This window comes from Pseudoliparis swirei, chromosome 18, assembly GCF_029220125.1.
Source record: "Pseudoliparis swirei isolate HS2019 ecotype Mariana Trench chromosome 18, NWPU_hadal_v1, whole genome shotgun sequence".
In the NCBI taxonomy this organism is placed as follows: Eukaryota; Metazoa; Chordata; class Actinopteri; order Perciformes; family Liparidae; genus Pseudoliparis; species Pseudoliparis swirei.
In genome coordinates this window covers 15,238,485-15,254,590 of record NC_079405.1, presented here as the reverse complement: position 1 = coordinate 15,254,590, position 16,106 = coordinate 15,238,485, and the positions used below count along the sequence as shown (strand labels likewise).

At 41.5% G+C, this 16,106-nt stretch overlaps 1 protein-coding gene across 1 annotated transcript; it reads right to left on the bottom strand.

Moving 5' to 3' along the window:
* Positions 1 to 135: 135 nt before the first annotated feature.
* Positions 136 to 13,852, bottom strand: strip1 (striatin interacting protein 1). Its single transcript, XM_056437821.1, has 20 exons — positions 13,742 to 13,852; positions 13,148 to 13,217; positions 12,969 to 13,043; positions 12,716 to 12,850; positions 12,458 to 12,578; positions 12,020 to 12,195; positions 11,810 to 11,937; positions 11,544 to 11,726; positions 10,698 to 10,918; positions 10,545 to 10,610; positions 10,374 to 10,437; positions 10,202 to 10,273; positions 9,965 to 10,039; positions 9,270 to 9,367; positions 8,806 to 8,932; positions 8,543 to 8,643; positions 8,325 to 8,391; positions 8,107 to 8,211; positions 7,808 to 8,012; positions 136 to 1,467 (listed from the first exon to the last, which is right to left on the bottom strand). The coding sequence occupies exons 1-20, from the start codon at positions 13,850 to 13,852 to the stop codon at positions 1,220 to 1,222; spliced, it is 2,448 nt and encodes an 815-aa protein (XP_056293796.1). The 3' UTR covers positions 136 to 1,219.
* Positions 13,853 to 16,106: the final 2,254 nt, after the last annotated feature.

Below are 16,106 nucleotides of genomic sequence, written 5' to 3'. Positions count from 1 at the left end.
ACACAATATACTAGTTGTTTAACAGACTTTTAAACAAGCCTCCACATTGCTCGTCTGTCTCTTCTGCCACTATGAAATAGAGGCACACATCTAAAAAGAGTAAACTTTTAAAAAGAAAAACAAATGCTACACAAATGACAGTACCATTTTATTACAGTATTTAAGTCCATGTAAAACTAAGCCTGAACCATGATAAATAAGTTTCACAATTAACCTTTATTATAAAACCAAAATAACAAAGTTTAAAAGAATAACAAGACAGAGCAAACTGGTTCTGTAACGGAGTTGTCCCGTTTTTTTCCGAGTAGCCATCTGATGTCTCAGAAACCCCTGATCTCAAATCAGAAACTTAAATGTTTCTCTTTTCTCTCACACAATCACATTATATTAATATGTGCAAACAGTTCCTCCGCACAACAAAGCATATTAAGATACCAATGAGATAAAAGAAAAAAGTTAAACACGGCTGCACTGTCCATTCAGCCTGGCGGTCGGTGAAGGGCTGAATGGTTCCCTCCATGGTCCCAGAGTAAAGGGCCGTCGGCAGCGTTCAGATGAAAAACCCAAAATAATGCAAATAAAATGCAAATGCAGCACAAAAACAAAAGTAAAGTCAAAAGAAGCAGAAGTTTGTCCTCTTCACGTGATAACTATTAAAATGTAATATATGTTTTTAATTGTACATACAGCAATTAAGACTAAAAAGGCCCAACCCCAATCCTTTCATATATCCGAAGGAGATACAAATTCATGAGATGTACAAGGGAATGTAATATTTATTTACATCTTATGCCTCAAAGAGTTAGAGTTGTAATAGTTGAATTTATTCCATATAAATCTCTTTAACATGAAGAACAAACTGTCACGTAGTGCTTCAAGGTCAAACTTACTGACCTTCTGTATCAGAGAAGAGGCACAGCGAGTAAATACCTGTACATGTAATGCTATGGGTTGGGTTGAAGTCCAAACATTTAGCACTGGATTCATCATCAGCTGTTTCATTACCAAAGAATGCTGTGGGTGGTATTAGTGTCGGGAAAAGTCTCAATAGTTCATCACGTAAAGGGTTTGTTCGGATTGTTGTAAAACATGATGATTGTAAGTCTACACCTTCAGAGAATAAAATTCATCCGTACAGAACATGAAACGTAATGCTGAGAGCACTGTCGGTGTTTGTCTGAACTCCTGATTGGAACTTTTTAATAAAAGTCGTTTATTCTCACTGTAGCAGTTCTTCCCAGGAAATGGGTTTGGAGAAGACCTCCCGCTCCAGCCAGAGGTCATAGTTCATCTGGAAGTCCTCGGGCAGGTCCACCCGCTGTCCCAGTACACTTTGCAGACAGTTGTCCACAGGCAGGAAGTCCGGGTTGATGTGGCTCTTGTCGTAGCGGCGACTGTTGAAGCGTTCGATGTTGGCCCGCAGAGCGCACTCCTCGGCCTGGAAGTCCCAGGGACGGGCATCCAGATCTGCTCCAGGACAAACGGCAGCAGTTCATGTTTAGTGCACTTTGGTCTGCGAGTGGACATACAACCCAGCTCTGACCTTCACCTTTGCCCAAAATGCCTAAAAAACCACTGGAAATGTTCTTCAAATCAATAATATACACACGCTACAATGCAATGAAAGATTATATTTGATCACAACTTTCTCCCGGCTGAAATTTACAGCACCACATAATTCACAGTTGGAAGACATGCATTGTATGTGAATACCTGATAGACGCAATGCCCTTGCCTCGAATTAAACTTGTAACTGAAAGTGTTTTAACAGAGAAACCATGAAATGAAATAGGAAAGAAAAGTGAAACAACTCATCGGGCCCGTTGAGCCATTACGTACATGCCTGTGAGAGACTGCATCTCCATAGATTAATGAGTTAGCAATAGGGCTGCAACTAACGATTATTTTGATAATCGATTAATCGGTTGATTATTCTATCGATTAATCGATTAATCGGATAAAAAAACAACAACAAATTAATTTTCAACCCTTTATTCAAAACAGGGTCCGTACGGTCATGGAAAACCTGGAAAAGTCATGGAATTTTTAAATGGCTATTAGTAGGCCTAGAAAAGTAATTGAAAAAAATAAAATCCCAAAATATTTGGAAAAGTAATGCAAATGTATTTTATTCACATTTTACTTTACACGGTATATATACGGTATGCTTTGGAATTCTCATTGTTGGTTTAAATACTACATCTTCTCACTTTGTCACGTATAGACAGAGTTTTCACAAAATGTTTAATCATGGAAATGTGGTTTAAAGTCATGGAAAGGTCCTGGAGACCCACTGGTCACCATGGTGATGAACCTGTTCACTGGTCACCATGGTGATGAACCTGTTCACTGGTCAGCATGTGATGAACCTGTTCACTGGTCACCATGGTGATGAACCCGTCACAAACAGACTGACAGCTTTCCTCTCCTGAGCAGTGGTCCCCATGTGGCCCCCTGAACAATATCAGAGACGCGTTACGATTTATTATTTTGTTCACCTGGCCCGCTGCCGTTGAGATTGCAGTGAGACGCGGAAAAAATGTGAAGTGGTGCTCTTCACAATAAAACATCTTTGATGGACGTGTCGCGTCTCGGCCAATCAGCGTTCAGATGTCCACAGCGTTTGGGAAGTTAGGTTAGCTTGAATGTTAGTCCGCTACATCTGCTGCCGTCACGTTGCACGGTGTATCGATACTAACAAAGTACCCGTACGTTAAAAACGATGTGATTTAGCATATTTTTAGTCTCGATACTTCATTAAAAGAGCGATCAGAGCGCACGCGCTGCTCCGCTCCGTTAAATGTTGTCTGCACGCAGCGCTCACAGCGTTGTGGCTTATCTCCGTTGCCTTTCTCCATGGAAAAATATTTTCCGCTATTCGCCACGGAATAAATAACCACGTTTTCTACGGTATACTCTTGTGGAAATGCCACACCGCCGTGACATGTAGCGCCCTGGTGTCTGGGTTCATGACGTCACCCGGAGACGCACTCAGCTCCGTGAATGTCTCCGACGACGTGAATGACTTCCGCATCCAGCGCCACGTGAGCAGCAGCAGCCAATTAGATTCATCAATAGAGGAGCAGCTCAGCGCTGATTGGCTCTAACAACGCAGCATTATGCTCTCTGCTCTCCCTCCGCTCCGCTCTTGTTCCTCCTGCGCTGCTCTGCGCTCAACTCAACTTTTTTTTATACTCCGTGACTTATTGAGCACCGTAATAATCGCGCGACACAACGAATCGATAATGAAATTCGTTGCCAACTATTTTAATAATCGATTTTATCGATTCGTTGTTGCAGCCCTAGTTAGCAATATAATAAGCAGAATTAACCGTCTGACGACTGCCAAAGATGGGATGCATACTTGACTCGAAATCTGCTCACTTCCTGCGTTATTCAGCAGAGCAGAATGTAGCGATACTAAAAACGGTCACAGGTCCCCCAAAAAAAGGGTGCAATGGTAAAAATATGTTTTCACTTCTGAATTGATTCAGAGACACTGGAATGTGGGGAGCGAGACAGAGGGAGAACGGTTCTGTTATCGTCTACAGCAGGCCTATTCAACTAGCGGCCCGTTTGAGTTTAACTATGGCCCGCAAGACTGCCTGCAAATCAGTATAGCTTGGTAAGAAAAAATAAAACTGACGGACACGCCTCTTTTATACATTGAGACATCTAACCCAGAGCCATTGAGTTTCACTGTTGCCTCAACCAAACCTGTATGGTTACATCTCTATGTTACGCACCCGTGTTGGTTGCCGGTGTTACGCCCCGACTGGTTTTCAAACCTACTGGTTTCCCTGCGCGTGCGTTGTGTTCTCTTAACATCTGCAGCGGGGCTCTGTCTCGCGCACCAGATTCGTCACACATTCACAAACATATTGCTGGAGATCTTCAAGCCACCGTTCATATCCATTTCGGCGATTACGATTGTATAAGTGAGCAGCGCATCACAGCCACGGATGAAGAAATACATTTTCGAAAAAATTAAAATAAAAGATCGCCCGACCTGGTTTCGATCCCTTTCACGCAAAAGGAGACTGCACTCAAAGACACGCAGTCTGTGCGCTGCGCCACCAGATATTAGTTTCAGCCCAAGTAATTTATATATTGATCCATTAAGTCACATTTCTTATGTTTTCATGGGAACAGTTTGGTTGAAGGGATCTGAAACAACTGGTTACCTATTTACTAGGGCTGTGAAACGATAAAATTTTTTAATCGGGTTAATCACAGGTTTTTGTGGATTAATCATGATTAATCACATATTACCGATATTCTCGGTATATTTTGTGAGAACATAGAGATTTATGACAAAAGACGGATATATACATTTATACATTCTTCTATACAATGGTGCTGCAACTCAGCAGTTATTTAGCAGTTTTCTTCCATATGGAACATTAATACATCTTCATCCTAAACAGAATGTTTAACCCTCCTGTTACCTTTCGGGTCAATTTGACCCCATTCAATGTTTAATGTCGGTGTTCTTTGGGGTCAATTTGACCCCAGGCTGTTTTTCACTGTGTCAAACATATAAGAAATATCAACTTTTTTATTTATTTAAAGGGCTATTTAGGTAGTCAACAAACAAACATAAAGTACCTCACACTTAAACTTGGGAAGCAATATTAATTCTAATAATTTTCTGGAGGTTTTAATTGCTGGGGTCAAATTGACCCCGAGGGTAAAATATGTTAGTAAATATAAAGGTAACAGGAGGTTAAACAGAACATTTTTCTCTTGTTTGTCAACCATTAACTCCACCATGATACAATCTAAAGGCCTCTAGTCTTCCTCTAGCAGCTGCTGAGGCAAACTGACTGTGTGGGTTTTCTTCATGAACTGGGCCGTGATGAAAGGGACGGCGGGGACACCGCTGCAAAGCTGAAACCTCACCGGCCCGGACAGGTGGACAGATTGACAAGTGACTTTTTTTGCTCGGTCCCGATGCGCGCACGGAGCTCTGTGGCGCGCTGACGAGATCGATAAGTGTTAACGCAACGCGAAGAGACAGAAATGACATGCTGCTGTGGAGATACGATCAACAACAGACGTTTAGTTTAATAAAAGAACAAAGACGTGCTCTAGAGAACATGTCAGGGGCGGGCCAATCTCTTTAATGTCATGCGATCTACCGACACTACGCGCGATCGACTGGCAGGTCGCGATCGACGTGTTGAGACCCTGATCTACAGGAAGTAAAAGTCGTAACAAGGTTTCCGGAGGTGAACCTGCGGAAGGATCATTACCGATGAACAGACCGTCTGCATGAGAGCGGACAGAGTTCAGATTGAAGTGGTGTATTGGAAGCTCATTTTGCAAGTGAATTTTTTTTCGTCCCGACGACCAACAACAGACGGATTGGAAGCTCATTCTGCGCATGCGTTAAATGCGTAAAAAAAAAAAAAACTAGTTAAACCTGTAATTGAATTAACTGAGTTAACGCGTTATTTTTCACAGCACTAGTAAAAATATGTTTTCACTTCTGAATTGATTCACGGAACAGACACTGGAATGTGGGGAGAGAGACAGAGGGAGAACGTTCTGTTATCGTCTACAGCGTCGGGGCGACCGCAGACACACCCCCGAGGTCATCTGTGGGCCACGACTCAAGGCCGACCTTGAAGTCTAAATCACGGTGCAGCACAATGCATTTTGAACATCCTTCCCAGCTCAGTCAGATACGTGACTGAGGAACTTTGTTACAGCTTGCAAGCTAATAAACACAAAGACAACTTTGATTTCTGTCCAGAACTCTGTTTGTTTTTTATATTGATTAAAAAAAACTTTAACTCTTCACCATACAAAACAGAACTGCTCGGGGGCCTTGCTATTGAAAGACAAAGCTGATGCAGGATGAGGACCTAATAAACAAGTTAAATATATACATCCTGTAATTCCGGGTATTCTGCCGTTTTAAAGTTTTAACTTGTATTCCTGTGTTTTATTTCGTCTTGTGATATAATGTGATGCTCGGGTTCATAAAAGGAGGATATAAGTATCTCTAAGAAGGTGAAGAGGTTAACGCGTTGTTGGTTGAGAGGTGAAAGTAAGTGTAAAGATCTGTCAGGCGGGGAGAGAGACTCATAGCTGTTAAATCCCCATGCAGTTCACAAATTATTAAAATATTAATTATTATTAAATGACTACTATCCAAGCCTTATACCGCGCTAAATATACGTCGCAAGTTTATATAGAATAAAGTTAATTAGTTTCCAATGCGTGTACCAACCCGACCAAGATCAACAGCCTGCTCACTGGTCAAAAGGATAAAACCAATTAACCGTTATCTAGGTCCTTTATTAATTAAAACTATTAACTATTATTAGGTTTTGGTGAAACATTTGTAATGGGAATTTTTAATTCTTATGAGTATCTTATAAAGGTCAACTGTTTTATAGGTTGTTAGAGTAAAACCATCAAGGAATGCATTGTGAGACTCGTGGTGGCTTTTATGAATAAAGGACTTATGCTGTATGTCAAACCTTCTAGCGTGTGTGTGCACTGACCACTCTGACAAAGCCCTCATTGTTGGATAGATGTATGCATCTATATGTCTTGTGACGCCACGGATAAGAACTCCTTTGTTTGTAAATGACAAAGCAGCATATTCTAATAGCCCAAACCCGTGTAAACGGTCTTTATAACGCTGCGCGATATTCAATATTCAGCGCTCACTTACAGAGTTGTTGTGGCTTTGTGCAACGGAGCCTCTTCTTTAGAATAAATACTTTAAAGACACATTTTGTTTTTGATATCTGTCATTTCAGCTGAAAAGACTCAAACCTCAGGGCTGAGGGAACCTCGGCAAACCTTGTGCTCAGTCTCGTCGGCAGACGTCCGCGTGAGGCGGGCGCCGCTCGACATGCCGCCTACAATTTCAGTTTCTGAGCACAAACACACAAGTCATTCTCCAAACATTCCCCTGCCTGTTTAAAAAAAACTTAAATTAAATAAACATTCAATAACTTCTCAAACTCAACAGCGACAAATCTTAAATCCTCCTCATTGGCCCCAAAACGCTCAACAACTCCCACCACAACTTCTCCCTCTGCATCGATGGCACCACTGTTACTCCACACACATCTGTAACCTTGGTGTCATCTTCGATCCAAACCTCTCCTTTGACCGTCAAGCACATCACAAAAAACACCTTCTTTCATCTTAAAAACATCGCCCCTCTCTCCCTCTCCTCTTCAGCCACAGAAACACTCATCCACGCTTTCATCCCCTCGACTGGAATACTGCAACAGCCTCCTGTACGGCACATCCACCAAAATCATCAACAAACTACATCCAGAATTCAGCTGCTGGTCTCCTCTCCCGCACCAGAGGTCACATCACCCCAATCCTTAAGACCTCCACTGGCTCCCAGTCCCCATACAGCAAAGGATCCGGTTCAAGATTCTCCTCATCGCATACAAAGCCCTTCACAAGTCGCCCTGAGACACCTTTCAGAGCTCCTGCAGCGACACACACACGAGTAACCTCAAATCTGCCAACACCAACCTCCTTAACCGCCCCCCCCTTACTCTGATTAAGCATCAGACCAAGGGGACATTGCCTTCTCCAAGGCTGCCCCCTCCCTCTGGAACTCTCTCCCCCAGCATCTCAGCCATTCTCCATCACTTTTAAAAGAGCACTTAAAACTCACTAATTTAAATAGTCTTTTAACCAAAATGCTTGTTCATTATGTTTTTATTTATATTGTTGTTTCTTCTATTGTCTTTACCATGTAAAGTGCCAAATAAAATGTAAGATGGTTAATATTATCTCCAAACATGTTTATGTTTCCACTCACCGTTCCCGTAGGCCCAGTCGTCGTTGAGCCGGTGTCGGACCTTCTGATAGATGGCGGACATGGTCTTCATGTTGCTCTTCCTCCACTGACGTCCCAGGTATTTGGTCTGAACTTTGAGCAGCTTGAGGACGTAAAGCTGCATCATGGCCTGCTTGACCTTTAGCGCCCTCTTCAGGATGGGAGCAGACTTAAACACCACCAGCATCTGGGAGGGAAAATATGAAATGTAATGTTTTGGATTTGTAGAAACATGACACGCTCTCTCATGGTGAATGCTGTTCGATGGGAAATGAGCTCACCATTGTCCTGGAGTGCTTCCACTTGGTCAGTTTGTTGAGGATCCTCAGCAGGTTAATACAGGAGAACAGATTTCTCCAACAAAACTGATTATTATCCCCTGCTTCCTGTAAAATGTCCACATCAAATATTACTTCACTTCTAGTTTTGACTTAAGCAGTCAAAGCAACAACTCTGCTTCATCAGATGGTGACAACATATAAAACTATAAAATACTCACCAAACTCTCTGCTGTTAACTCCGGGAGCTCATGCACCACACAGTAAGGAAAGTCAAGCACTGAAATGCTAAGAAATAAGCACAGTAAAGAAAAAGCCTTTTAAGTACCCTTCAATTAGATTTATTGCAAATGAATGTTGTGATTTTTGTCATTTAACCCTTGTGTTGCCTTCGGGTCATTTTGACCCGATTCAATATTTAAAGAGGCTCAAAAAGTACCTGTTTTTAGCTGTGATGTAAGACATGATGTTCTGGTTGAAGAACTTCAGGATGAGAGGGATGCAGTTGGCGAACACCAGGTGTTGAGCCATGTACTCAAACTATGAGATAAGTATACAAAGACATGTATTTATTTCCTTATAGCAAAGGAAAATAAACAACAATGAGATCAAGAGGTACGTAAAACTTTTCAAATATTAAAAGGAAATATCTAATACGGCTACATTTAATATTGTGCCATCGAAGGTGTGTGATGTGTGCACCTGGTAGATGTGGTTAAGTTTGAAGTGCTTCAGAAGCAGCAGCAGGATGGCAGAGATGGCCTTCACGATGATCTCCTTGTGTCGGTTAACATCGACACCAAGTTTCATGCTTTGCAACACTGTCGTCCTGAAGAATCAGATCACCAATGTTAAGTTAACCTATGACGCTCAGATGAAAATCAACAAAGTATTTCACTTTGATGTGATTTAGTCATCTCTCTTATGTTCAAATGTAATTGTGAATCTTTGAAACCCTATTAACGAGACCTTTGGCAAAATGATCTTGAACCTGGAACTCCAAAGTAACGCAAACACCAGTATTGTTTTTTTGCACTTCGGACATTAACCTAATTGACAGATTGTTACGAAAGGCAAGATATTGTCCTTGTTCAGACTACAGTGTTGCACTGGAGAAGGAACTGGCAAAGCTTTCAAACCCCTTTGAGAGGCTCAGCATCACTTACGGCATCTCCTCCGGCAGCACGTCTGCCAGGATGTTGATGGAGTCCGTTTTGGCTTTGGAAGTCGGAGCTGCGGCCAGCAGGATCTTAAGCAGCGCAATCTGACATGCAGAGACAAAGCATGGAGTCAGTTACAGTCCGACACCGAAGCTCATGGCTGCTTCTGAAGGGCTATATGAGATGAACAGTGACGGTTGATATTTGTACTCTAAAAAACAGCAACTATTAACAGACTAAGAGTAATTAATGATACCGTGTAGGGGCTATACATACATTGCCCAAATGGTCTTTTTGCCTAAATGCAATACAAGTTTGTATTTGAGTTATGTCATTTGTGCTGCTTCTTTAGGAAGTTAACTTTTCAACTTGCCTTATTTTAAAGCACCATAGCCACTGATATTGTTGAAGCTCATTACTGCGCTCATACGTGCTTATTTGGCCAAACACAAGGAACTGAAATTCACTGAAATACTTTAACACAGTATTCTCTATGCAGGATGTTTACAGTATTTGACTAAATATAACACTAGTAGGTGCACAGTAGTTTTGCATGGTTACTTTCATACTAAATCAATTCACAGAAGCATTGAGCCATATCATACAAATGAAAGTTGAAATAATAAATGCCGTGTATTGCAACACGAGTCCTACAGGACCCACAGCACCACAGTGAATACCCGACCCCAAACAGCACTAACCATGTATTGAGGCAAACTGGGCAGAATTCCCTGATAAAGCAGCTCAGTGCAGGACATCTCCACCTCCTCTTCCCCCTGATGATGAGGAGAGAAAACATATTCTTTGTTTCTTTGGCAGAGGTAGGCTGCAGGAGTTGACAAATTAAAAGGTCTCCACAGGCGAGATATCGTGTAGATATAATAATAATTCCAGGTTGACAGGTCATGTGAATCAATAACGTTTTTGTTTCCACTTACTCCAGACAGAGGGGTTTTATGAAACTCCTCCTCCTTTGAAATCTGTATCTCAGCAATGGAGACGTACTTGTGCTGAAAAAAAGATGAAAACTTGACATGTCTAACTCTAGCAGCAGTATAAAACTTGCCATTTAGAATATCCTAAATCATGCAAAATTGTAAAATGCAATACCTGCTTTAACGTCCTTATGCTCTCGTGAATTGGCCTGGGCAAGCCAACAACTGTGTCTGTATCACTGCAAGACATGGACAAGATTAAACTCAGCGCACACAATACAGTCACAGTATGAAACATTAGTCTCAAGTTACTTTTTTAAGTCAAGCAAACAAGGAGAAAACTTACTTTCCAAGTGTGTAACCAATAAATTTACTTCTACTCGATTCCAAGAAATTTTCAATGTCTTTTTCCCTGTTAGAGCAAAAACAATAATGTCAACGCAAAAGACCTGGATCTGCATCAGGTTATTTCTTTGTGTACGAAGAAATGATTAAATACCTGACTTTAGGAGCCCACGGCAGTCCTTTGGGGAAGGACACCCTCTCTGATGGGGGGTGTAGAGTCGGCGGTGGCATCACCTCGTCCCTCTCCAGAGGGAAAGTCTCTGCCTCTATGGAGTTGTCATTGTCATCGTTGTCATCCTCATCCTCACGAGAGTCGTCGGCCTTGTAAGGATCCTTTTCGTTGAATGCGTCAAGATTGTCCTGTTTGATCAACGCCTGTGTGAGGAACAAGAAGATAGTTGACAGATAGAAAATATATGATAAAGAATGTCATGCAGCCGTTTCCAGGTCCCCACAACAAACGGTGGGGAAACGCAAAATCACCACAAAGAATCAAAAGCTACTGAATGCAGAAAAGTGAGATCTCAATATGTGCACAAACAAACACTTAATAGCACAAAGACTTAGACTGGCAGCATGAAGGTAGAGTCATCAGGTAAGATGTGCACAATGTACCAATTATGATATCAATTCAAGTCTAAATGTAATCACTCGTGTCTCAGATACTAAATGTAGAGGTTTTGGGAAGGCAATAATCTGACAACTGCCATAATAAAAAAAGTATTGGTTGGAAATGTCTTGGAGAGCTATTCAATACCATACTATGGAGGTGTGAGTGAAGACGCTCTCCTTGTGCCATGTTGCTGCCGTGCTATACCCTTTGGGCTTGAAGAGGTTTCTTTCTGTTCCAGATGCACCTAAAACTTCTTATAATCATTGTCTAACCAACATGTGTACATGTATAGCCTTAAATACTGTAACTTAAATTAAATCTCGACTATAATTACATTACGGTTGCTTTTAACATCTCAATCCAATCAGTATTGGCAGTAATGTCTACCTTGTGTTCGCGGCGCGCACGTTTTTGCTGCTGCTCTATGAGGTCGGATGCAGACGCGGGAGGAGAAGCAGCTCTCATGCTGCGAATGACTCGAATGCTGTCCTCGGACAGAGGGGGGAGGCCCAGCTCCTCACGCTTATGGATCTTTATGCTTTGGAGCTGCTCAAATCCTCCAAGTGTGAACTGAAACAGAAGAGGGGATTATAAATCGTCTCTCGACTTCAGATAATACTTTGTTTCATGTGGAGGCATTTAATGTGTCTCACCAGTATGCTCTTCCACAACAACAATAACACCTTCTTCATTGGGAAGTGAGGCGCATGACCACTGCAGAACTTGGTAACCATGCCGAAGAGCATGACAGAAATGGGCTCGTTGTTGAACAGAGGAGAGCCTGGATTGGAGAGTTGGATTGGAAATAGTTCATTTATATCGGTGACATGGCTGCAGTTTTCGACACTTATAATACAATTTACCCAGCTCAGCTCTGAAGGTTTCCCTGATGACTTTCCATTCAGGCTTGTCTGCCGGGTCATCCTGTTGTATCGTTTCCACCATCAGGTACATTATGTTGAGCAGCACTCTGAGATCTGTGCTGTCAGCAAGGGAGATGGCTGGTTTCCTGACAGCACTACTGCAGGCAGCACTGTTACTGAAAGGGATAATACAAATGTGTTCTACTCTTCTGACAGATATTTTTAGTTTGATAACTTTAACAGAAAATGTCTAAAATTGTAGCTTTGCAAAGTCAATCTACATATTTTATCTTCATTCACTTTGGCAATGCTTAAGCCGATTCAACAAGCTGTATCACTTTTGAATAAATAATCATGTATAATAATAAACATTTTGAGAAGAAAAAAAATCCATTTAGGATGACTTATGTGCGGCCAGAAAACTGATGAAGAACATACTCAATCTCCATGTTGAGCAGCTCTACCAGAGCAGAGAGGGTCCCCACATCCAGCAGCAGAAATATGTTGTATCTCATCCAGTACTGCACCTCCGCCTCAGAGCTGCACTCAGCAAACGTTCCTAGAGACAAACAAATAACCCCATAGTGAAATATACAAAGAGACAACTTGTACATTTTGTTCAATGCCCCGTGGGACAGATATTACAGTGTACAAACTCATTATATGCTCAACAAGTTGTAAATAATGCAGACTTACCCTGAGCCATGTAAAGAATGGCTCTGGCAGCCTTCAGCCTTCTCTCCCGGGCAATCACCTCCAGACCGTCCAACAGGCGCATGGCGTGAGCTCTTTGGTGAGCTGCATCGAGCTCCGTCCACTTCTTATCTGAAACTAAGACACAGAAAATGGAGATAATAAAATATATATGCCTTCTTAAATCATAGATGCAATAAATACTTTGATGAATTAATTAGGATTTGACTGAGTATATGCAAGTTGAACTACATACCATGTGTTCTGAATTCAACCTCAAAGCACTTCTTATTGAGAGCAAACTCTGGTCCTTCCGTATAACTATACAGTTCTGAAACATACATCAAATATATAAATTATCTGAACACACTATATGTTGCAAGAATGAATTTCAGAGTCAGCAAATCTCAATGTCCATGATGACCACACACACACCTGACAGCTCTGCAGCCCACTTGTCTGTATCAGCATATTTAAACTCGAGGTCTGGAGACTCAGACAGCCCCTGAACACAACACACGCACAGAATGAGTAGTAATGCAACTGACATCAAACTGCAATGATCTGACAGATAGCTCCCAAAAAATCATTAGACGACACATCTAAACATATCATCATTATATACAATACATTACAATGTTATAGTATCACACCAGAGCAATACGTTATAAAGAAGAAGTCCGTTCGCCACCAGGACTCGGGAGATCCCTTTTATCAACAGGTAGCTTCGCAGCTCCTGACAGCCGCTTCAGTCTGGCCTGTGACGAGCTAACAGCAGCTAGCTGGTCCTGCTGAGCTGCATTACTCTTCAACGCGAGTTCACAATGACCCAGAACGGAAACACGGAACAAATATAGGTTCACCACTTTAATACTTTATAGAACCGCAGTTGCTGCTGTTCGTTTACGTCGAATCACATCAGAATTGATAGTTAAGTTAGCTAGCTAGCTATCGTTGTGTAAAAGAAGAGGCCTCGCCTGTCTCTGATTCATGAGCTGGACATTCATTTAAAAACTCGGGTTTACGTACCTCTGAATCTTTTCTTGCGTTGCGGGTAAATTCGCCCCTGGCTTTGTTGGGTAGCATTGCTTTCTGCTTATTATTGACAGGAAAGACACCACTGCTCCCACCGACGTCCATAATGTTTGGGCAGTGTGATCTCGCGAGACGTTAGTTCATCCGCGAGAGTTGGACTGAATTCCGTCATATGTTTACATTTGTATGTAATCAGAATCAGAATCAGCTTTATACATGGAATTTGACTTCGGTTACACGTACGCTCTCATCGTACATATGTGTAATCTACAAATAACAAGATGAATATAAAAAGACATTAAAGACAACAGTGACAATGAATTGGGGATGTTAGTGCAGAAAGAGGCGATAGTGCACGCAGTGCAGATGGAAGTGTCTAATGAAATGTTTATCAGACTGACGGCCATTGTAAAGAAGCTGACCGTCTGGTAGTTTTGGCGCACAGTGCTCTGTGGCGCCTACCAGAGGAGTTGGAACCGCTTGTGTCCAGGGTGTGAAGGGTCTGCAGTGATCTTTCCAGCCCGCTTCCTGACTCGGAGGTGTACAAGTCCAGGACGGAGGGCAGGCTGGAACCATCAGTTCTCTCTGCAAAACTGACTATCCGTTGTAGTCTGTCCCTGTCCCGATCCAATACACAGTAATTGAAGAACAGAGAACAGACTGGGGGATGGCAGAGTAGAGCAGGATCAGCAACTCCTGAGGCAGGTTGTACTTCCTGAGCTGGCACAAGGAATGCAACCTGTGCTGGGCCTTTTTCCGGACGGTGTTGATGTTGAAGGCTAACTTCAGGTCCTGGGAGATTGTGGATCCCAGAAACCTGAAGGTCACCACCACAGACACAATGCTGTTGAGTATGGTGATTTGGGGTAATGTTGAGGGGCTCCTCCTCAGTCCACTGTCATCACAGTTTGAGGCTTGTTCAGCTCCAGGTGGTTCTGATCACACGAAAGGACCAGCTGTTCAATCTCCCGTCTGTACGCAGACTCATCACCGTTCCTGATGAGGCCAATGTCCTTGTGTGTTGTCTGCAAACTTTAAGAGTTTAACAAACGGGTCCCCTGAGATACAGTCGTTGGTCAAGCAGGAGTCGACAACCCTCGGCTCTTTAGCGGCTCCCTGAGGCTTTAACAAAAAAAGAATATGAATATAAATATATTTTTCAAAGGGAACATCTCTTATCTTTGAGTTTCAGCTATTACTGTGTCACTGAATATTTTTTAAAAAGTAATATTCAATGCATCAGGTCCAGGAGTGGTACAAGTTCATGTTCACAAGAGCACAATAAGTGGAAGTGATACTGCAGGTTTGTTTTAACGCAACAAGATGTTAAGCGGGAGGTTTGAATGTTACAAAATCAAGATCCTTACACAATACCCAATGTATTTTCTACTATCAATGCTTCCTCTTTTCCTTTCATTGGAAACAAAAACATACTGAACTAGTAATACAGCTAAAGGATAAATATACATAATAACAGTGAACCTTGAACTAGATAGACAATGCATTTGCTCGTAGGCGGGCCTAATCATGTCTTTGAAATGATGAATCAGTCTTTTTTTTTTTATTCAAGCAGCATTTTATTTAAGGGAACTGTGCACAGAAATTCAACCGGTTGTGTATACTGCCATAATTATGTTCTTCAAACTATACAGATCTTGTTGAAAATATCAGCCTACTTTATAATTATGTTCTTCAAACTAAACTATAGATCGTCTCCACATCAAAAACTTCAAACAAGTAATAGTGTGCATCTGTCAAATCACAGTGGTGCTTAATTATTTAAATTTGACAAGTCAAGCTGTTTTCTTTATTAATAAGTTATAATAACACATTCATTTTCTCTATAAAAGAGTTAAAACTAGGGTTAGCTGACTTGATTATAAGTTCAAACATATAAAAAGCATATTTTAAGTGTTATTATGAAAAGACCAAAACAAATTTTTTTTGGGGATTGTTATAAGAAATTAAACTGGGATGAATTTTTTTTATAAATCAACAGAATGTAAAATGTTGCCCACTGTCTATGCATTCATTTTAAGTAATGTGAAACACTGATTTAACAAATGCTCTCCACCATTGCAGAGGAAAAATACCGAGGAAAAACAAGTATGTTTAGCTGCATAGCTATCACTGTATATTGCAGAATAATAACCACTTTGGGCATATTACCATACTGTCAGAAGAACACAGTTGTACATGTAAATATAAATTACTAAGTGAGTCACAAGCCACTATCAACTGACCAGTAACCATGGTTACAGCGCTTATCTTGCTGGCAACGATATCCTCACTGAATGTTCTTGGCTCTGATGCCTTTAAAGCTCCAAGTGCAAAAATGAAAGCGCTTCATAGTAGCATC